Consider the following 23,870-nt stretch of genomic DNA (forward strand, 5'->3'; position numbering starts at 1 on the left):
ATTGAAACAAGAATAAATAAATAAAAACTTTGCTGTTGTTGCCCCGACTTTATACTTTAAATATCTGCACTGATTCGTCAAAGTTGTCAAAGTGTAGAGGGAAAATGCACTCCAAATTATTACACCTCATATTTTTTTTTTAGATGTAAAAAGCCAAAGGTAGTACACAGAAGTATAGATTTACTTACACTATTTGAATATTTGAGAGTAAAGCATATGTCATCAAAATGTGTGCACACAAACATACAAAAAGAGCAAAGAGCTTACTGGGGATGCCAGACACCAGTTTCAGTGGTCGTAGTACTCTGACAGCTCGCAGTGTCCTCAAGTCAAACTGAAATTCAACCTTCGACATAACCCTGTGATACAAAACAGAAATATCAAATTAGATAACTAGGTTCCCCCCCCCCCCTCCCCAAAAAGCATGGCTATGACCTTTTTTGTCTTTTTTGTTTGTGTGCTGTTGTGATTTTTGTACTTTTTGCAGCAAGCAGGGGCACTGAGAGTCAACAAATGGTGCTGGACTTCCAACATCCCCCGCCCCTTGCACCTTCTCTCTCAGTGTTGGTTAGTAATTCCACTAAGAGGTCATTTATGAACAGACCCAAGTACTGGCATCCTTCCTCATTGCATCAATGTTGTTGTTGTTTTTTTAACTGTCACAGCTAAAAGTCGTTCTGCAGACCTGAAAACACCAGACCTCAGCAAACTAAGCAAGCAGCCTCGGGCCCAGTGAAGATCCAACCCATCCCGTGTAAATCAGATTCTTGCATGGTTTCTGCGTAAATGAAAACACACAACTTGGTACTTTGCCAAATCTGCATCTGAAGTACAAGTACAGTTTGATAAGTGAATGACTTTTATATGTACCGGTAATCCGAATAATGTTTCTGCGACGCAATATGTGATAACACATTTTGTTAGCTCATGTAAATATTTTGTTTGTAGAAAAATAAACAAAGTCTTCCAATATTTAATACATTTCTAGCGTCAGTTTTTTCTTTCGCATATCTTTTTATTCTTTGTTTGCCCACTGTCTCCTCCTTGGCACACTCAAACCTTCAGATACACATTCAGTGTGAGTGTTGAGTTTTGTCTGGATGAGTGGATGATGCAAGAGAACAGCGTTTGTTTCTTCATCTTCAATTTAATTCTGTCTTTTTCTTCCATTCTCTCAGTCGCACTCTCTCGTTTTAAAATTTGTTTATTTTTGTTTCCGTTTCACCTCTTTTTCGAGCAAACATCCATCTGAAGGTGAAATGCAGGAATGCACTTGTCAATATTCATCCATGTGAGACGGCAACCATCCACCTCTGCCAAGCAACTCGAACCTCAGGGAGGCAGTTACCCCTGACAACGACTGAAACTGTCCACAGTGCAGTTGAGGGAAGAGGTTGTGATGGGGGTGAGGGAGGGGAAGGGCCTTAGACAGCAGTAAGAAATAGTGGAGCAAGATAGGACACACAAGCATAAGTAGCCGAAACAAACTTCAAAAAGCAAAAGAAGAAAACTAAGTGGTTATGGACTGATTTATGAAGAAGACTGCTCTCATTCTATTCCTTATTCTAACAGTTGAGAGATACTATTGGGTGAAATGTTGTCATATTTAGACACAAATTAAGAATTGTTAATTTGCAAATATTAACAGCAGTATCGATAACCTGTGATAAACTGCTACTAATTCTTAAATGTATTTAAGAAACATGCAACGAGCTGCTAACGATAACTCTCGATATTAATTGCCTGTTAATTATGCATGTGTGTCTTTAAGTCAGAACACTTGTCAGGCATGACAAAAATAAACAGTGAACTGAATGGACAGCTTTATCTGTGCAGGGAGAAGGTGGTGACAGTGACGGGAGAGGTTCGCACTCTTGGGAAACGCCTACCAATCAACCTGTTAGGTGTGTTGCGTGCACAAAAAAACACACACACACACGCTTTTCAACTGTGCTATGGAATGCTTCATTCTGTGTGTCGTAAAGCCCTGCAATGAAGGAGGAGCTGGTGGTAAGGCATTAAATACTTTTCTAATCACTGGGGAAGGCCTTTTATAATTATGACTTAGCAGTGGATAGACTAAGGATTCCCTAAACTGTAATTGATATAGCATTTATAGATTCAACATTGGGTGTTTCACAGACTGTACAGTGCATCTATGCCTGTGTGTCACATTTCAGTTTGTGTAAACAGTGATGCTGAATGCAGCGTGGGATGAAATCGTTCAAATCAGGTCGCTCTTTCGTGTGCTGTTGAATGTTTCTGTGAGTTTGCAGAGACATCAGTAGCGATGCTTGTTGTCCACGGCGAGCTGGACACGTGTTCCAATTCTTCCCTAAGTTAATTGAAAACCTGCAGCCTTACACAGCAGCGGAAGAATCCGTCTTTAAAAATGAATGCATGTGTGAGACTTTCATTCAAATACAGCAGCGAACTGCACATTTAAAAAGTGCACCGGTTAGTTTGTGATATAAATCCCTAAATGTCCTTTCAGTTTACTGTTGAAATGAAATTTACAGATTACTGGAAACATTAGAGTGTGGTGGCATAAATGGTGACTGAAGGAACTAATGATAAACATCTCTGAGGTCACTCGCCCACCTTCACTTTGCCCGGTCTCTCCCTGTTCGTGGCATAACCATGGCAACCGGTGATTCCTCTCTCTTCGCTGAGTTTCCATGGTTACCAACCTGCTCTCATTTATAAGCGTCGCCTGGGCAACACAGCCCTGGTTCATTGATGGAATCTCATTATTGCTGCAGCAAGAGAGTTGGGAAGTGGGTCTCCCAACAATTGATTTTTCAACTCCCTCCAAAACCACCCGCATCTTCTTACGTACCTCATCACACCCGTCTCTTACAGCAGGTCCAGAGTATGGAGCAAGAATGCTCAGCACAGCGTCCCTACTATTAGGCTACACATAGCACAAACAAGTCCAAATGCAATATTTTACTGCAGACAAATCTATGTATCTGTTCTCACAGCCCACAAAGTAAGATCTAGAGCAAGGGTCGGGAGCCTTTTTCATGACGCGTGCCACTTTGCAATATACTCAAGAACAAAGTGCCAACACTTCTTTCATAAAATAATTTGTAAAGTATCTGTTTTTACAGTATTTAAACATGTTCAAAAGTGATGGCACTTTTTAACATGTTTAAATACTGCAAAGAAAACTGTTGATCATTATATGTAGAAGTGCACATCTATAAATCAGTGTTTTGTAGGGCAAACACAAAAATGACCGCAGTCGATAGGAAGGCCGCCTTTATGTATTCTCTGTCAGCGAATGGTTTTCCCTCTTACGCTTTGCAGTGTACGTGCAGAGTACGCACATGTGTATGTAGCATAAATGGCCTATACATACATGAATATTAATGTTTGTTGTAGTATTTATGAACAATGTTACAATCTACATTTGCATTTGTATATCCATGTGTATGCATTCATGAGTTTGCAGTACGTAATGCTGCTATCAAAGTGTATTTGCCAATCATAAACACACACATTTGAGTTGTATGTTTGCACCTGTGTTTGTGTGCGTGTGCACTGTTCTGTATGCGTGTGAGTGGTTTATGTCTTTATTGTGTGGAAATGCTGTGGGAGTGCCATGTGTCATCCCAGTGTGAAATCCTGGCTCCTTAGTGTATCCCACTGAGCCCCCTCCTCTCCACACACACAATCACACGCACATTTCATTTATGGTAATTCTACACTGTACATGCATGTTTGAGTATATATATTTTTTATTATCCAAGCTGTTGAATGGGCAAGATCAACGCTTTGCCACATAATAACTGAAGCTGCGTTCTCCCACTGCATGATATTAATACAGTACTGTTCAGATTCCACATTACGTTTACAGGCAGTTTAAAGCATTCCTTAAACTATGACAATGTCTTAAACTTTACCGCCATTATGAGTTCTGAGTTCCTCATCACTTGACTATAAATTTATGTTTTTTGGGCCGAGAGTGTTAAACACAAACACAAGATTTTACGTCAGTTCTATTTAGTGACTGCAGCCTTGTGGTTTGCACCGGGTAGTGCAGTTAGCAGGAACTAATGTAACATTGCCACTGTCGTGATGCTTTTCTGTGTAGAACCACATGGATACAAGAATGCACTGGTCTCTCACACACACAACGAGCAAAAAATAGTAAACATGACTCTACAACTCATTTCATATTATCATAACTAGAATGCATGCAAAGAAAAATATTTGAAGGCTGCAGAATATTTCATGAAAATATCCATTTACTCTAAATCTTTCCAGCCAAAAAGTCAAAAATAGAGAATTTGATTAATTGAATATGGTGTCAAATATTTTGTTGGGTGAATGATTCCTCAACATGAAGTTTCCATTGCATTTTGATGTGATCATAATGGTGGACATTCCTGTCCCCTGTTAGAACTGTAATCAGGTGCACACTCTCCAGGAGCGAGTACGGGAAAAGATGTGCACATTCTGAGGATATGTCATACGACAATGGGGCTGAGGACAGCACATTCCCGTCACGTTGTTGTAGTGGCCACCCGATTCTGTGGTTATTGATTCACTGTGGTGCATTCCCCATTCCGTCAACCAGAATTACTCATTAACAACTTCTCTGGGGGTGTTTGGCCAGTCAGTTCTGCAGAGCCTGCACCAACAATGACACCCAGGTCTTCACGTGTTTCACTATTTGATGTCACCACTTGCCCCTTCTCTTCGTACAATGACCTACTAATGTGAGTTTTACAAAATATTGGCCATTTGTAATTTGCTTTGTCATGGATTACATCAAGAATAAACAAAAATGTACACCTGCATATTGCTTCACTTCTTAGACCCTGCCGTGGTTGCAACGTTCCACAAGAAATTAAGTCAGACATTTGTAGTTTACAGCTCTGAGAAGTGACATTTAATTTGGCCCTGGTTGCTGCTCCCCGTGGTGTGTTTCCGATCGAGGCTGTGTGTGTGTTTGTGTGTGCATGTATGTCCTCATCAAAGGAGGAAAGCAACTGAGTGGGAATGGCTCTGATCATATGCACACCTTGTCAACCAGAAGTCTGCTGTGTCTGATCAAAAGGGGGGGGAAGTCATGAGCACACACACACACACACACACACAGGTGCCCTGCACACAGAGATTTAGAATAAGGATCCAAAGAGCAATGTATTTTCCAAGTTGTTGTGGACAATAATGATGAAAAACACAGAAATAACTATGACACATAAACAATATGTGTAACATATTCAATAGTAAGCATATAAAGTATTGCATTTGCCACAGGATTATTTTGGGAAAAGATTTTGGTAAAAGATTTTTAAATAAAATCAAGAATTTGTCATAAGGTTGTATTCATGCAGACTCACCCGGTGAGCACGACCACGAAGTCCATGACGTTCCAACCATTCCTCAGATAGGAGCCCTTATGTAATGCAAAACCCAAGGCCAGGATCTTGATCCCTGACTCCAAACAGAAGATGGCTATGAAGTAGGGCTCTGTATCCTCCTGCAAGGGAAGGGAAGGGAGAGGAGATATACCAAACTAGAAAAGGACTCAGAGAAAGCAGAACGCCGCCAAGCAGCTCCTTCCCCTCCTAATTGTATTTTAGATAAAAGCCTTTACATATAGCAGACGACAATGCATGGTGGGAAGTTTGGAGAAAGCCCGAAGCCCTCCATATGCACAACATTTTGTCAATGAAACTATATTCCATGAGCCATTGTGCTTATTTCTGTTCATATACATAATGCCAATGTTTGAATATACTGATTTGTGTGAGTGTGTGTGTGTGTGTTACCAGTCGTTCAGACAGAGGTGTCTTGTCTCCATCAGGAAGATGCTGTTCCAGAGCCAGGACAATGCAGTTTGCAATGATGGTGATGAGAATCATCCATTCAAATGGAGTGCAGCTGGAGTTAAGGAAAACATCAGCCAATAGAACACAGACACACATTTTATGAACATTGTGAGTACTCATACAGGTAACACCACCAGTTTTCGAACAGTTTTAAGGAATGAATTCTGCTCGACAACCGAGGTTCCACTGTAGGCCTATCTGAAACCTATTGTTCATCTTTGTCTGCATGTATGTCACCATTGTGTGTGACATTTACACACAAACACAACCAACACACTTGAAAAATGGTCGGTACATGTCAGATCACAACATTATATTAATCAATGTTTGCAATGCTACAGCTTGAAAATCAAAAGTACATCAATGATTGATATCATTAGATTTAAGCTGAAAATAGGCAGTTTTCACATATACACACACACACACACACACACCCACAGCATTACCACCACAAATAACAACCCATACAAACAACTGAGCGCTGCACAGCAACCTCTATGAGTCAGGCGTTGTGTGTGTGTGTGTGTGTGTTCATGTCTGTGTAATAGTTGCTGTCGGGGCTGTGAAGACTAGATATCACCAGACATATCAAGCATGACCCTAATTGGCCAGTCATTAGTCTGTTAGCCTGGATGTGTGTGCGTGGTGGGAGTGCACGTCCATCTGCGACACTGACACTAACACTATGGCCAGAGGATGGCCTCTGTGTGTGTGATGTAAGAGGATCAGACAGATCAGTCTGAGGAGTACACACTGCACATGCTGGCTGGCAGACACAACACTAGCTGGAAGAGGCAGCAATCGACATATAATATAGCTGAATATAAATTAAGGACAAAACTCCCTCAACAATGTTGGAAAATCATGTTTGAGAAATTGGAGATAATACAGACTACAGAATCCGGTTGAACAGATAAGCAAATGCAAATTTCACAGCAAGTTAGAGGAGAAAGAAAAGTTCTGGAGTGACTTAGATGAAGTGGTTCAGAGTTTAGTCTAGAGGTGGGATGCACCAGGGATCAGCTCTGAGCCCCTTTTTGTTTGCCATGGTGATGGATAGGAGGTGAGATAGGAAGCTCCTTGGAATATGATGTTTGCAGATGACATTGTGATCTGCGGTGAAAGCAGGGAGCAGGTAGAGGATAATTAAGAGAAGTGGAGGTCTGCTCTGGAAAAGAGACGAATGAAGGTGAGCAGCAGTAAAACAGAGTATATCTGTGTAAATGAGAAGGTCCCAGGGGGAACAGTTCGGATGCTGGACAAGTCACCAGTTCATTGCAGGGCCAAACCATAGACAAACAATCCATGCCTATATGGTCAATTTAGAGTTGCCAATTCACCTTGATGATACGAACACAGACATGGGCAGAAGATATGAACTCAAACTCGATATATTTTGTTGCTATGCAGTTTACAGTAAACTATGCAGTGTGTGTGTGTGTGTGTGTGTGTGTGTTTTCAGGCTGCACCATCTATTATTCAGCAAACATACACTCTGCTGGCCCTAACAAACTGCTGAAAGCAAGAGGTAACACTCCTTACGTCTGTGTGTGTGTGTGCAGGGGTGTGTGTGTGTTCCATTTCCGCACTTCCCTTCTTTCCATTTTGTCTTCTCCTGCTTCTCCTCATCTTGATTGATTTTTTGTTCTCAAATGATTTCACTCACAATTCATGTCTCTGTTCTTTTCTTTTCCCTCCTCTTGCTGCTTCCCTCCCTCCTTCCTTCCAGCTGACTGCACACTGGAAGTCATCCCTTATACTGTACTTCCTTCCTCCCTTATCTATCTCTGTCTTCTCCTCACTGTCTGTTTTGTACACATACTCCTAATTACTTTTTTTGACTGAGAAAGAAAAAAAGTGAATCGGAAGCCATCAGAGACCAGAATTATTTTGGCAGCAGAATGTTGGTGAGCACTGCAAAAGAAGAAGTGTGTATTATTTTCTTGCTAATTAAAAATGCTTTCTGAGGACCACAAACAAGCCTTGCACACAGTCTCTCCTCTTCTATTTATTCTTTATCTCTGCTTTCCACTACTCCAGCAAACAATTACAAATAATAAAAAAAATACGCACAGGCACACACAGTCACACAAAAGCAGACATTATTATACCAACTAATTCACTGATGGTGCACAGGTAATGCTACACTAACCAAAGCAGGGGAAAAGAGATACCCCTTCGGCAAGTTGTTTCATTGCCTATTATTGTTTGGAAATGTGTGTGTGCAAGCACACAAAAAAACACACACACACACACACACACACAAATAGAAAGAGAGACGGAATCTTTGTCCTCAGGTCTAATCCATCCTCCTTCCTCCCCTGTGGGGGTATAGGATTTTTCTTTGTCGAAAAAAAGCCTGAGATTGATTATAGAGCCCTTAATGACATTACAGTGAAGAATAAGTATCCTTACCTCTCATAGCTTCTCCATTTGGGTCACTTCACCAAGCCAGTTTTCTGTCATGTCTGTCTAGTCTGGCTCAATATTGTCAAAGTCCAAGCATAACATCTCCTGTTTTCGTAGTTCTATCTCCACCCTGGTCACCTGTTGATACTCCTCACCTGTGCTGCCGTGGCCACCTGCCTTCCATCTGCTTGATCACATCCCGTCATACACTCAGCTCTGACACCACACTCTTGCCAGATTGTTTGTGACTTGTTCCATCTTTCCAGCACCCTATTTCAGACCTTGGACTTATGTGTACCCACCTTCCTTGTTTTTGGATCTTGCCTGCCCCATTAGATTTGTCTGCCTGATTGTACTGATTAACTAGTCTGTGAAAACTGCCCAATTGTCTCATTGTCTGCCCCTACCCTGATTGGTCTGCTGGTTATTTTTCATGGCTAAGGAATCTAAAAATAGAAATAAAATAAATGTAGAACGTAATTTTTGGTGTAAATAACAATATAGGGGGACTGAGGTGCTTGGCGGAGGTCTGTGCTTTTCTAGTATCTTACATATGAAATTCCCTGTAGCCAATGCTGATCTTAACTCTGGCAGGTAACTCTGTTTGAACAGCTTCTTTAGTAGGTCACCCATCATCTGGAGTCCTGCTCTATTTTAACAATCTAGTCATCTTTTGAATTATTAAATGTGGTGGCTGGCTGGTAAATTCACCAGCTGCAGAGCACAGAAAAATGTCTTCCTTGTGTTTTACATTTTTGTCTACTTTATCTGTTCATTTTCAAATTTGATAATAGTGAGACATAATTTTCTTAGTCTCTAGTTTTAACACATAACCAAAAGCCTGTGGAGTATTTTAAAAAACAGTCGTGCCACTACTGCTGGTAAAGTTGTCCTTACAATCTACTGCTGAGTATTGGGGGGGGGGCAAGGATTGCCTATACTCAGTGAAAGCCAGACTGCTCCTTTACTGTAATGAGGACTTACAGGCCTGTGGAACCTAAATCAAAATATACATATAACAATTGAAACTCATTATTTCTCATTATGAATAGTCAACTGCTTGTGATCAGTAAAATATTGTCTTCACTTTAATTAAACTTCATTGTGAAGTTCTTGTAATGTTCTTGTATACTTGAAGTTTTGTCATTAAGAGTGATTTTCACATTTCTGTTGTGTGGCTGTTTGACTTCAACGAATGGGCGGATATCGTGGAGGATTATTCGGCGTGGGGGTGGGAGGGGTCTGTATGGTTCCTGCATGCCCCGGGCCCCAGCAAGTTTGTTGACAGCCCTGTATGTAAATACAGCATGTATGGTCACTGCGGCTCGATCTAAGCCAGTCGCTGAGACGCCCATGTCAAAGCTCATGTGGCTTTGTTTGCAAAAATCAAAGCAACCCCCCACACCGCCCCCCCCCCCCCCCCCCACACACACACACACACTCTTCAGTCCATGTCACGTGAACTCCTTTTTGTCCAACTCAATCATATACTGTGACATCTGATGACATAGTGGTGTGAAGGAATTTTCAATTTACAGATCTTGCATCCAAGCAGAGGTCCGGTCATCCAGCAACGTCAGCCGTGAAGCTGACTGGCAGTCAAAGCAGATCGCCTTCACTGCAACCCCTGGACCACGGAAAGCTGCAGCGGAGTTGGATTCAGACCTGCTGGCTGATTTTCTGGAGCTGTTCCCGACAGAAGGGCTGATCAAACATATTGCTGATCAGACCATTCTCTTTGCGCAGCAATTTTTCACTGCACATCCTCAGACCCTGCCTCATCACCGAGGTGACGCATGGACTATTGGAGAACTTAAACGATTGTTTGGACTGACATTTCTCACTGGCTATAGATAAAAACCAAGCCTGTCCCCGTAATGTGGATGAGCTGGAGGCAACTCCGTACTTCAGCAAAACCATGTCCAGGAACTGATTTCAGCTGATATGGAGGTTCCTCCATTAAAATGACAATTCTCAAACTGATGCCTGTGACAGTATGGCAGAAACGTTCAAAAGCTGTATCATGTTTGTGGAACGCTCAGGAAGAATCGGGGGGGGGGGGGGGGGGGTCGCTGAAGTGATAAAAACAGACCTCGGAGCAGGGTGGGAACACTCATGCAGCGCAATGGAAATGTGATGGTTGTAGCGTGGCAGGACAAACGATAAAGATGGTGACAACCTGGAATAAAAAGACATAAACTAGTCGCTGAGTTTAAGTGTTACCAAATGTTTGTTATGCGGTTAGTTAGACAGTCACCAGGGCTGCATGCAAAGACAAAGATTAAACTAGTGAGAAATAAAATCTAAAAGTCACAATTAGTGCACTTTATGAAGATGAAATGCAAACTGTTGAGCTGTGGCAGAAGGGACAGAAATCCAATTTATCCATGAATGGGGCGGATGAGTTGGGCCAGAACATTGTTACTACCCATCTGTTCGTAGGTCGCTGAACTGACCTCCAAAAAATGTGTGGCTTATTTATTTCAAATATCTATGTTCAATGCTTATGTCATGCCAGGAACCCAGGGAAGTGCAAAAGCCTCCTGGAGCACCGGCTTGGACACTGCGGAGTGTGGGCAGGGAGGAGGAGGAGGGAGATGATGGAGGTGTGGGGGCTGGGGGGTGTGCAGACTTGGAGGAAGGCCATCTCACTCCAAGGTCTTCATACGACACAGACCCAGAGAGCAGGCTGGATGGGCAGATGGCAAACCATCAGACCATCAGAGACCCGCGAGGAAGTGTAGGGTCTGCTTGGGCAGAGGTCAGCGTCGCAAAACCAAAATGTGGTGTAAGTCTTGCTGCGTCCCTTCACGCGCAGGAAAATGTTTCATTTCTTACCACACTAAGGTGGATTACACTTTTTGTGCTGTAATCTACGAAGAAGCTAAGAAGCTTTTCTTTCAATTTTTTGGAGGCTAGTAGTGAGAACAGGAGAGATTCTCCATCTAATAATAGCACACACACACACACACACACAATTCTCACATTGCTGAACATACTGGTGAAAATTTATCTTCAATAGAATAATATTAAGAGCTTTTCAGTCACAATTGCAATAGAAGAGGGAATGAGAATATGTTTTGATTTAAAAAGTAGTCAATGTGAACACCACTGGCTTGGAGATGCTATTGACTACCCTGCCAGTATCTCTTTATCCCAATACTGCCATTGATCAGTGTTGCTTGACCAATGTGTGTCTGATGCTCAGACCAGCATGATCCAGTTACACTCAGCTGATTTGAAGCAGACGCCCGATGCACAGTCTCTCCTCCTTCTGTGCCTCCTCACTCCTCATACAGCAGTGTGTCAGTGTGTCTAGTTTATATCCTGTATACTGTATGCCCTGCATTTTTAAGTTGGGATAAAGGGTACACGTGTGTGTGTGCGCGCGCAAGTTGATTGGCTGATAAATGATGAATGTCCAGGAAATGAAGAGTTCAGCAGCAATGAGAAGCAAACACATGACATCAGCAGCTTCTACATTAGACACCAAATCTTATCTGCAGAAGAGCGCACTATCTCATTATTTAGTACACTCAAACAAACACACACACACACACACACACACCTACACATGCACAGCAACTTTGCACACAAGCAAGTGTATAAAGAGATACATAAACATGGACAGTTGAAAACAAATACAGAGCCATAGCTAGAATAATAAATTGTACATATGTGTGTGTGTGTGTGTGTGTGTGTGTGTGTGTGTGTGTGTGTGTGTGTGTGTGTGTGCGTGTGTGTGCGTGCTTGCCAACTGCATTCGAAGGCAACGTGCGTTGTCCCCACGCTGCTGTGGTGACTCATCAAACTAGTGAATCACAGGATGGTCTGATTTAGAAACACACAGCAAATAAATATCATACAATTCTAAAATATTTAAATTTCAAGAATTTTGTTGAAAATTGTTTTTCATTTACAAAAACATTTCCTTGTTCTGCAGTAGCGTCTGAAAATGATACTGCGTGCAGCACCCGGGCAGCAGATGGCGGTGGAAATGTTTAAACTACTGAACTAATGATGTCAATGTGAATTCAGTTGCTGAAGGTATGTTTTATGGTCCTTTAATCTAAAAATGTAAATAACATTTTACGCTAATTTCGTCTTGGGCCGCTCCCCCCCCGCCTTGTGGCTCACGGGTTTGCTGGAGCCTCTCTCATTTGGCCATGAGAGAGCTAAAATGCAGGCCACCCTGTAGGATGCATGCTTTTAGTGGTGGGAAGAAGCCGGAGAACCTGGAGAAAACCCATGCAAGACACGGGGAGAACATTCAAACTGCACAGAACGGAATTAGACCTGGAACCTTCTTGCCGTGAGGTAAAAGTGCTAGCCACAATATCACGGTGTCATGTCTTTCTATTACGATGACTGTTATTGCAATGATGGATGCATGTGTGTCTCCATCCCTCACTCCCTCTCTTTCCACTTGTCCTCCCCATGTCTCTCTTTCTCTTTCTCTCTTTCACCTGGACCATTCAAAGAGGAAGGCAACCCATTTTGAGACTTGGATCTGCTCAAGGTTTCTGCCTGTAAAGTAGCAATTATTTCTCACCACTGTCTCATGTGCTTGCTAACGGGAGACTGTTGTGTGAATGTACTGTTGTCAGTCTAGTCTTGTTCTTCTTGGAATGTGTTTTTTTTGTGTGTGATTTTTTTTTGGGGGGGGGGGGGGAATCACTTAAATGCTACAAACAGTAATAGTTTTTGTGATAAAGCTTTTGTTTGTAATGGTTCTTGCAAATTTTTTCCATTAATACTGGATGCTCTCTTGTGTTTTTATAACTGCACTTCTATTGTAACACCTTTCTGCACACAAAATCGCTCTCGGGATTTAACCATGTCAAAAAAGTTGCATTGTGCCTGAGCTTAAAAAAACCCTTTAATGGTTCATGACAGCAAGTAATTCTGCCTCCTTCTCCTCCTTAAATGTTAAATCCATATAAGGCAGTGAATACATCCGCCTGCCTCTCTGGAAGCATGTTAGAAGAGTAGAAGAAAGGAGGGAAGTGTGTTTCATATAGCCCATACCAGAATCCCCTGCCAACAAATGGTTAAATACAATCTCACGCAGCATGTGCCTGAGTGTGTGCATCCAGAGGATTAAAGACTGTAATTATAAGTATGTCCTCTTCTCTTTGTCTCTTTTTTTTCTGTCTTCTCCTCTCGCTGCCGGTTCAAATCTCACATTGTTGGAGCCTTACTTTGCTTTGTATGAAAGTCTAAAAAAAACGAATTCTACAACAATAGTGCATTAAAGCTGCAACATATTTCACTATCAATCTGTCGCAGAGTGTCTCTATTCAATTATTAATTACTTGTGTCAGAAACTACAAAATATAATAATGTCATTTGTCAAATAAAGCCAAGAGATATTCAGCAATTTAACCACTGCATTTTGGACACTATGAAACACGGAAAATATTCTGTTAACATGCAGCTTAATCTGCAAACTATGGCATTGTTCCTGAAATAAATACAGAGTTCATTAATGCACACGTTTTAGTTTAAACACAACACTGCTTGTGGTTCCTTCAGTCAATGAGTGTATATTATAGTATGTTAACTACGTTTGAATCTTAATTGCATACATTGTATGTCATGATCAAGGACTGCTACGATTGGTGAAGGCATTTTCCCATTTCCCAGAATTTGTTCCTCAATATCTCGGTTGATTATTGACAGATGTTTATGAGATTTTACGGAGTCATGTAGGGACCTCTGTCATTCCACCGAATTTCATCCAGATTGGATACAGATTGCGGATACTGTCTCGATCCGGATTTTCCTATTTACTTATAATGGAGGCTTTTTCAAAAAAAATAATATCTTGTAAAATATGCATTAAATTCACTCACCAAACATCTCAGTCATAAAAGGGTCCGATATGCGCTATCATGCAAAATGCCTTGTGGATTAAAAAATCTTACATTATAACATTAAAACCCCATTTGTGAGGGTTGCTATGGTGACCTTTGCTGCAGGTTGATTTCTGCCCTGCACAGCTGCGGAGGCATCGTTGAACTGAACGAGACACACCTGTTACACATCTCACCCAATCAGCTCCTGCCTCTCTGGACAGTTCTCTGCCAGAACATCCTCTCTGTTCTGTCAGTACTTTCAGGTTCTCCCGTTCTATGTGTCGTCCTGTATTCTCTAGTTCTATCTTTAATACTTGAAGAGACAGATCCAGTTGAAATTGGGGTACATTTTCACAACAAAACAATTTTCCTTTTGGACACTTTCAATAATGTCTGTCTTATTGGCTCCACAAAGGTGGTTCAGTTTTTGCTGGCCTTTACCAAGACACTGTGGAATTAGTAGTGGGAAAACGAATTTGTTGTCTCTTCATATGCTATAGATCTAGATCAGGCAAACTACGCCTCGTGGGCCATACTGGATGTGGCCCGTTGGTCTTTTTAATCCGGCCCGCCAAACTTGTCTAAATTATGTAATTATATTTAATTTTATTATAATTAAACTCATTCATTTGACCTTTTCCCTGTAATTTGTACAATGAGCCTTGCATATTCATGCTTTGCTACCTGTAAAAAGCATGATGATGATGATGATAATAATAACAACGCATGTGTGTGTGTTATGTACACAAATGCATGTGTCTGCATCAACCTGTCCTGTGCTTTCTCTTCTACCTCTTCCTCACTCTCCATCAATAGAATAAAAAAAAAAGAAAAAGAAAACGCCACCGCTGTGCTTTTCAGCAAAAGCATCTCGGCACCAACACACATACACAAATGCTCACAACGGCTGGCTGAAGGCCAATCAATAATTCACATAGTGCAGATCGAATCAAGATCAGACTCAACATGGGGAGAAAACACTTTGGCTCTCATGTTCTTTTGCTCTCTCATTCTTCTCCTTTCTCCATTTCCAACCCTTTCATTTCCACCTAACACTGTTTTTCCATGTCTTGCAGTGTGGGCGTGGCCACCGGAGAGTTTTCTGAACACCTGGAGAATACACCCGCCAGTCATTGATCATTAGAAATGTGTGTCATTTCAACCCGCCCTGCTGACGTTCCAGCACCCGATTATTCGTCTCCCTTGCCAACTCGTGTTTTCCCGTTGCTCCTTTTTACGTAGCTCCAGCGTGTTTTTGCCTTCTCTTCTGCGACTCTAAGATTTATATTCCGTAGGTTTTTGCTTTTGCCAGCGTTTCTGATTTTCGTACTTTTCCAGCGCTTTGCCCGCTGTGCAAGTTTTGCATTTAGTATTTTGTGCTAACGTCTAGTGGTACCTCAGCCAGTCCAAGCCTTAGTTCTTATGTATAATGAGTTTTCGTCTTCGAATTGAGTAAAGTGTTTCTGTTGATCTTTTACTCCTGCCTCTGTGTCTGCATTCTGGGGTCCGCCACCTTGTTTATGACAACCTGCGATACAAAATAGAAAAACGGCACACCGAGGGCTAAGTTGATAAATGTTATGCTGACACAAATCTGTCACGGGTGAAATTTTTACCAATAGTTCTGAGAATGAGAAAGTGTATGCATTCGCGGTGCAATGTGTCCCCTTTTGAAGTTGTCTTTGCAGCCCCACCAAACATTGGCCTGGGACCCCCCCCCCACCGAGAGATCCCATGGAGACTTTGTACAAGAATGACATGATTAATTACTGCAGTGCAGTGACCTCCACAACATCCAACCAAGCGATTTGGTGCTGATAAACAATCACGGACGAAAGATGTGGAAACGCCACCATTGGCCGGGCCCATTCCAATTTCTGCTGACGACGCTCCTCATCTTGCAAAGCAGCTGTAGCCTACGTCCACTCATTGCCTCAGTTCTGTGTATAAAGATGATGTGTCACCAGCCGTTCTCCAGTAAAATCTCTCACCCAACTGTGTGTTGACTTATGGCGTTCGCTCCCTTTTAAAAAAAAAAAAAAAGATTCTCGCTCAAAGATAGTTGTTGTTGAATACTTTATCACAGAAAAATATCCGCCACGCCCACACATGATACCAGGCAGCATTGTCAAGCCCAACTGGGAAAGAGTGAAAACCGTGCATATAATTACAGCCCTGTACAGATGGTCAGTGTGTGTGTGTGTGTGCGTGTGTGTGTGTGTATTTGAGTGTAGGTCAGAATGTTTTCAACATAAATCTCGTGGGTCGTGGTTGCATGGACAAACCTATTGTCATGGTTACTGGCACTTACTGGTTTTTCCCTTCTCATCTGTTTCTATTTCTGCTCCTCAGACTGCAGCAGTCAGGATTGGCCGTTTGCTCCGGACACACCGGATCCTCAGTCCTGACTCATTTTCCCTGCCCCTTAAATCTCCTCTCCACCACCAGCCTGTGCCAAACGATACGGCTTCCGCCGGCTTTATGTCCGCGCTGTCTGATACTCCGTGTCTAGTTCGGCCTACCCTCGCCTGCTGCAGCTTGTTAAGTGAATTTGTATATTGGAGGCTGTGTATTTTTGTTCATACTTTAGTTTTTCCCTCCAGCCAGTCTTCGCTAGTCCTGGGTTCTTTTCTCATTACTTGTGCTGCTATTTACATTTTTCGGCTGTAATTTCTTTGTTACTGTTTTCGGATGCCTGCCAGTCCCATACCATCTTTTAGGTTTGTATTTTTACATTGCATGAGTAAAGACTGTTTTTCTTATCCCTGCCTGAGCCTCTGCCTTTTGGGGTTCAACTTATTAGACTGTGTCCTGGCACTTATAGTGTTTTATGATGCATCCACATCATTCATTATTCTTTATTCATAAAATAATTATTGAAATATACAGTATTCTTACCATTTCTGTTAGATAAGTGAATTACATAATGATGTATTATAACAATTAAAGTGAAATTGTCATAGCAACACAAATACATGTTTATGCATTCAGAAGAATCTATGCAGAACCATAATTATAATGTATAATTTTATGGTTTGCATCTTCATTTAAGGAGTCCCTTCACACTGAACATTGTAATTAAATGGAATGAAACTATAAATATTTTATGAACCAGATAATTATATAAATTCACTGGTGTACTGTACAAAACAACAACCATGATGGTATATGCTGGCTCTCTGATTCATGCTTTGAAAGCATTGTAATTTTTTTTGCTACAATTTGCAATCATTTTTGAAAGAGTAATTTAAGCAAAACCATTCAGATCACTTTGCTGTTATTACCGCACTGAACCTATGCTGCAAGCTAAAATTTAGATTTCTCGTTTAAACAAAGAAGGGTATTTTTAAAGTACCTAATCTACAACATATTGCAAGATAAAATAATAAGAATCCTCTGTAGAAAAATTCCAGTTCCGTACAGTAGATATGGCAACTCATTTTCCCAAACAAACAAGTGGTAAACAGAATGTAACTTTGTTTTTCCAGAACTAATGACAGAAGCACACACGGACCCCAGCTCACTGCACATGTGCAATCTGATCCTCCGCAACATCAGAATGGCTGCTCTCAGGTTTCTTTTAATGTTTCAGAAACGCTGTGTTCCCTATTCAACTTGGCTGGAGTGAGTGCATGAACACATTCACGCTGTCAAACGGCAGCATATTATGAGTACCTGGACGGCGTACTCAAAATGACCCAAAAGTTGAATGTGGATCAATGGACTTCTCACCCTCAATGGTTGCTATTTGTTATATCACCATGTGGATGGTGTAAATCTAATTATGAGGGGAATGAGCTGCTCGGCGGAGGTCTGCGCTCTCTGAGTGCCTTTCTAGTTATTTATTTATTTGTTTCCCTTATGTTTTTAGATGTATTGTTTTCGCTTTTGATGTTAATTTACGTGCAGCACTTTGGTTCAGCTTTTGTTTGTTTAAAGTGCTTTGTAAATAAACGCTGAGTAGAGTTGTATATTCCCAATTAAAATATCCCAAAGCACAAAAACGTGACATATTTAGATATTTAATTAAGAGTTCAAACATTGCCTTGAACAGGTTTTTCTTAATAAACGGATGAAGTCAGGTCTAATCAGACTTCACCAGGTCCTATTACCCGTCGACCAGCCTGTTCGAACCATGACAGATTTTTCCACTGCTGTCCTGCAGAATGAGCTACAGGACAGCCATATATGGTCAGTACTAATTAGAGCGAGTCATTTCCTCTCCTTTCTGGTAAGCCTTCATAACGCTGACATCAGCACTCAGCTCTGACTACAGCTATAGATCCAAACCACACACACACACACACACACACACACAAACTCAAAGATTCTTTACAGGATCAAACGTAATCTTGTAGGCCTGCTTGAGAAACATTTCCATCACAGCAGCATCATCAACATGAAAGTGGATGATGGTGACGTTATGACAACCAGCATCATAATCGACGTCGAGTTTCATTCCTTGAATCGCAGCTTTATCAGAGAGGGAGCGAAGTAGGTTTGACACGGCAGTCAGAGTGAAGTGGATTCTGTCCTGTGGCACAGACAGACAGGCAGACAGACAGACAGACAGAACTTCCACTCTGCTGATTGTTGGATCAACATCAAACCACACTGAACCACACCTCGCCAAGCCCTCCAGCTTCCACACAGACAGACCCGGTCCCTTAGCAGGGTGCTCGTGAAAAGATATGGCCATTCGGTGATCTTTTTTGCATACTTCCTCACCACGTTGTCTTCGCTGAAGAGGAAGAGGGAGCGGTTGACCGTGAGGCAGCTCTGCCGGACGGGTATAGGGTTGTACAGGGCCATGGTCCGCGCTCTTTGGGCCATTGACTGCTTGTACATCCTCTGCGCCCCTTGGGGGGCCCCTTGCCTGCTGCCGCCGCGGCCGGGCCCCCCTTGTCCGCCGGCACCTCCGCCACCGCCACCACCACCTCCTCCTCCTCCTCCTCCTCCATACCTGTTGGGTTGTTCGTCTCCAAAACGCGCCATTCTGCAGACACCAAACGCCAAAGGTTAGGAAGGAGCCCGGGGGGGATCTCAGAGTGACACCTCCACATGCCACCTCCCCATCAACCGCGGCTCCAAACACATGCAGAATGGAGTCCTTCTTGCGTTTGCTCTGCCTCTTTCTCCTGCTGTCGTCGATGTTTGTCTACTTCCCGGATCTCCAGCGCCGAGAAGGTACCTCCATTTGTGTGTAGCGGGAAGGAGGGAGGGAGGGAGGGAGGAGGAGGAGAAGTGATGGGAGGAAGAGGAGGGAAGAGAGATGCGCACGACGACTCTGATTGTGTTTGGAATATGAATGGAGAAAAGAGCGATATATTTCTACAATTTGTGGCAAATCAGTTCCGTATCAGGAAAAAAAACCTAATGTCTTCATAGTATTTTTCTCCCCATGAAAGTCCATCACATGAACTACATGCGATGAAGATGCACAGCGGTGCGCTTAGAATAATATTGCAATCATTCTCACTCAGTCGGCGAGGACTGCAGCCCAGACTAGAGCATCTTGACAGAATCTGCAGTTTTCTTTTCCCCTCTCCTGCCCCCCCCCCCCCCCCCCCTTTTTTTTTTTTTTGTGAGATGAAAATAGAAACAGATAAGAGTAAAACGCTTAATTATTTATTTATCCTTTTCGCTATGAAACCGCAATGTTTGTTGTGCCACTGTCTCCACCTCTCACTGACGCCGTCCCGTTCGGGTTACACGCAAACACTAAACGAGCGGGGGATTCCCCAAAACCCGAGCCTGGTGACTTTTGTTGATGGACGGTGCGGCATCCCCCCCCCCCCCCCCTCCTCCTCTCCTCCTCCTCCTCCTCCCCCCCAAGGCGTCGGTCACTGATTTTGGGCGTGCTTGCGCGTATTTATAAACGAAATACGCCGGTCCTCGATATACTGCTTAATATATTTTATCCACTTCCACCAGGGAAAAAAAAAAAATAGCTCGCGAAGTTACAAGAAAAATAATGTCAATAATAATAATGATCATCTATAATCCAAGGTTGGGCGAACACGAATCCCGGATGAGTCCGATCCGGAGCACAGAAAGTTCACGGAGGAAGGCGGCGTCATCACATAATCAATTCTTGGTCACGTCGCGTAACGGTGGCGGCGCAGGTCGTGCTGTCACGGCGGCTCTCATCAGCACCGGGCAGACACTTCAGCATCCGCACCCAGCAGCATCGACCCGGAGGCTCCTCGAATCAGAGAGGCGCGCAATCCCGCAGTGCTCTACCGAGTCCGGTTTGTCTCTCCGCCGTCTCTCTTTCTCTCTCTCTCTCTCTCTCTCTCTCTCTCTCTCTCTCTCTCTCTCTGTCTCTCTTCCGTGGAGACCAACCTAGAAACGACGAATTCCGACGAGCGGAGCGCCTCTTGGGCACTCAGGCTCAGGTAGCAATCGGGGTGGAGCAGCGCACTGGGCATCTAAGGACGTGCGGGAAACCGAGCGCCGCGCGCAGATCCGTGGCCGAGCCTGTAGCAGCGCACGACGCACGACGCACGGCGCCTAACCCGAGCCTTGCCAGATCCCCCCGCCCCACACTTGATGATGTTGAATATATTTATTAAATAGAATGTTAGAGCAGTACAAGTACAGTAGCATGTATTACAGTACAAAGTACAGTCAAACATCCTGTCTAAGAGGAGCATTTCAAAAAGGCCCTTGCGGTCTTGTGTTCAAAGTCCTGAGTAAATAATTCATCGACATGTGACAATACCAATAAAAAAATGACTCAATTGATGCAAAATAACAATAAATTAAAAAGACACATAATATGTACAACGTAGGTCAACTAAAAAAAGGAGGGGAATTGATCCGGAGAGAGTTGTGATGACTATCTCCATTTCTGCCCTCCTGAAAGGTGAATTTTCAGGGCTGTTTTGAAGGAGGCCAAAGAGGTGCATGTTTTGAGGGCAGGAGTCAAGCAGTTGACCCACTTCAACCCGCTCCCCCCATAGCCACGACCGCAGGCCGCTCTGTGAATGATGCTCAATTTACCAGACACTTAACATAAATCAGATAGAACGCATCAAATACACCCGCTCAACAATGATGTGATATTTAATTTTATTTATCAGCAGGAACTGCTGATGGATATTAGCTGTAAATGTTAATGTGGACAGGGTTAGAAGCAAGCTTCTTTCAGGGCATCCCTCTCTGCAGGAGAAGAGAGGAGAAGAGCTGGGTTATTTCAAGTGAATGTTGTCCCTTCCACCCTGCCTCACCCCTATCAACACAATGTAATCTACGTGCAACAATCAACGTTTGCACAGACGAGTCACTGGTTTTCTCAGCTAGGTTTGACAGAAATTCCTCATAACAAATGTATAAAAAAGGACGCTTGCAAATAAACTGAGTTGGACCAACATTTCCAGAGTCATTTTGAGGACAATTTGAAAGTTGCTTTCAAATCTCCCTTCCGTCTCCTCTAAGCCGTCTGTCTTCCTGGCTCTGGCATCTGAGACGTCTTTGATGCAATTCCACAAGCTGTTTGCCTGAACCAGCCCCAAACTGTCAACTCTCCAGAAGAGGAAAATGAAAGCGGTGGTTGAGATGGAAAAGGGTTGTCAGGATCCAAACTTCTTCGAGTTTATTTTTTATTTTTTTTATAGTCAAAAATGAAAAGAAAAAAATATTATTGAAGTTAGATGATTAAAATAAAAAATAGCCATTTTGACATTGTACTTTGCTTAGAAACAGGTACTGACCTGTGTCCAAGGCACTGTCTATGCTTATGAAACAAGAGTTTAAAGCGCTGCACAGCCTGCATGTACCTTTGTACCTTTGTTGCATCGGACTGGGCTATACTTACCTCCAGACATCTGTTCATTTTGATGAACTCTTTCTCTATCAACGACTTTGCCAGGTCTTATCCCATTCCAAAATCAGCTGATAGAATATTGAAAATGCCAGATGGTGCATTTTGAGATGGATCTGAAAGGAAACTGTGGTAGAAGTCAGCAAAGTCTCAAATAACTTCATGAAAGGGGGATTACCCGCTGGTCTGCAATGCAACATCAACATTGATACAGTACTTCACCTCCCATTTCTATATCAAAATTTAGAATTTAAATAGTTTCAGAAATTAGGAGTTCAGAAATTGTAAAACAAGCACAAACGTGTAGGTTGGGTTGAGGTTTTAAACCCAACACATAGCATTAGGATTGTGTTCTATAAGAAAGGGTTTTGTGACAGCAGCATACGTCACATACTAGTATTTTGAACAGAATTATGGTGGTAAATTAAACTATCAAATCTCAAAGGATTCATCTTGTTATCCATTAAAATGTGTGAATAAACGGGGGTTGTTGGGAGGTTGAAAAATGTTTCAAGGCATATGTCATATTCTTATTAGTGGTTGACCCCCCCCCCCCCCCCCCCCAAACTGGTCTTATTAAAGAAATGCCCATTTCCAAGATGTGTGCGGACAAGCTGTTCGGGAAGTCTGCTCCACCTCTTATGTAACTCTACTATTACTCTCAGGAACCCCCCCACCCCCCCACATCTAGTCTTGGAGCTATGCTATTATTTATGAAACACCCTTCTAACGTCACGATAGGTGTGCATCAATGGATGTGCTCATCATTTGATTCCCGTAGGCTATTGGCTCCTAACAAGCACGATAAAAGGCTGCTCCCACTGACAACACAGAGAGAGAGAGAGAGAGAGAGAGTTGGGTGGTGTTGGGGAGATTGTGGGAAGGGGGCAGTGCTGTTGCTGTTGCTGGAGAACAAGGCTGCCTGCCTGTGATTTGCACCATCATGAAAAGCCACACCGCGGTCGGATGCCAAGATGTTCCCGTCACTCACTGGTCGCAAGGATGGATGAAGAGGAAAATGTTGGTTGTTGACATTTCACTCCTTCCTTCCTTTCTTTTTGTGAATACTGGCATCTGTCTGTCCTGGTGCTGCTGCAGCTTCCCCATCCTCTGTTGCTTTGAGTGTGCGTGTGTGTGTGTGTGTGTGTGTGTGTGCATGCTGCTTGGTGCCGAGGGTGTCGTGCTGTGGCCCCCCATGTGCAGCATTGTTATTCAGGGGGTGTTCTCACAGGCATTCCCCGCAGGATGCCCTACCACCTCCACATTGAAACAAGGCCCCCCTGCTCTTTTACCCTCCCCCCCCCCCCCCCCCCCCACGCCCCGCCCTGACTCCATCTCTTTCTGTTCTCTGCTCTCACTCAACAGACCAAGGCTACAAAGCTGTTTGAGAGGGAATGAGATGAGAGACAATTCAGAGGAAACGAAAACGAAAATAGACATAATTCATGTAGGATTGCCAAATGTGAACTCAAAGAACTGTATTCTGAAACTAGATTTACTTTGGAATAAATGCCCTTCATAATCACTTCAAATGAAGCATGAAGGGTGGATATAGCTTCTTCAATTTACTTAGGTACCTGTTTTTACACCCTTAATAAATTATTTCTTGTTCCAAAATGTATTTCATGGATAAATTACTTCATAGTTCACCCACGGGCCGTGTCTGTTTCCCGTTCAGCAGGGAACCAGACAGGAATATCCTCTCTTTACCCCTGTGTGTGCAAAAGCTATTGCATCCTTAGCATTCAAGCTAAACATGGAAGACGAGGTCAGATTAATTCAACAGGCAAGCCGTGAACATAAAGCGTCTTTGCATGTCTTGCTCTTTATTTCTGATGCGCTCACTTCTTCATGCACTTACCCTTTCTCAACACTTTAGGAGTATTTCAGGATATTAAGTGAATGTGCACAAGAAATAACTGTTCACTATCA

At 42.8% G+C, this 23,870-nt stretch overlaps 1 protein-coding gene across 1 annotated transcript in view; it reads right to left on the bottom strand.

The window, feature by feature from the left end:
- LOC137906697 (voltage-dependent P/Q-type calcium channel subunit alpha-1A-like) overlaps positions 1 to 19,108 on the bottom strand; it is a 66,434-nt gene extending 47,326 nt beyond the window's left edge. Inside the window, exons 1-4 of the mRNA XM_068750985.1 lie at positions 18,807 to 19,108; positions 5,787 to 5,892; positions 5,355 to 5,494; positions 268 to 359 (exon numbers count right to left, since the gene is read on the bottom strand). Of these exons, the coding sequence (XP_068607086.1) occupies positions 268 to 359; positions 5,355 to 5,494; positions 5,787 to 5,892; positions 18,807 to 19,108 (640 nt within the window). The remainder of the gene's footprint in view (positions 1 to 267; positions 360 to 5,354; positions 5,495 to 5,786; positions 5,893 to 18,806) is intronic.
- Between the last annotated feature and the right edge of the window lie 4,762 nt (positions 19,109 to 23,870).

This window comes from Brachionichthys hirsutus, chromosome 17, assembly GCF_040956055.1.
Source record: "Brachionichthys hirsutus isolate HB-005 chromosome 17, CSIRO-AGI_Bhir_v1, whole genome shotgun sequence".
Classification (NCBI taxonomy): domain Eukaryota; kingdom Metazoa; phylum Chordata; class Actinopteri; order Lophiiformes; family Brachionichthyidae; genus Brachionichthys; species Brachionichthys hirsutus.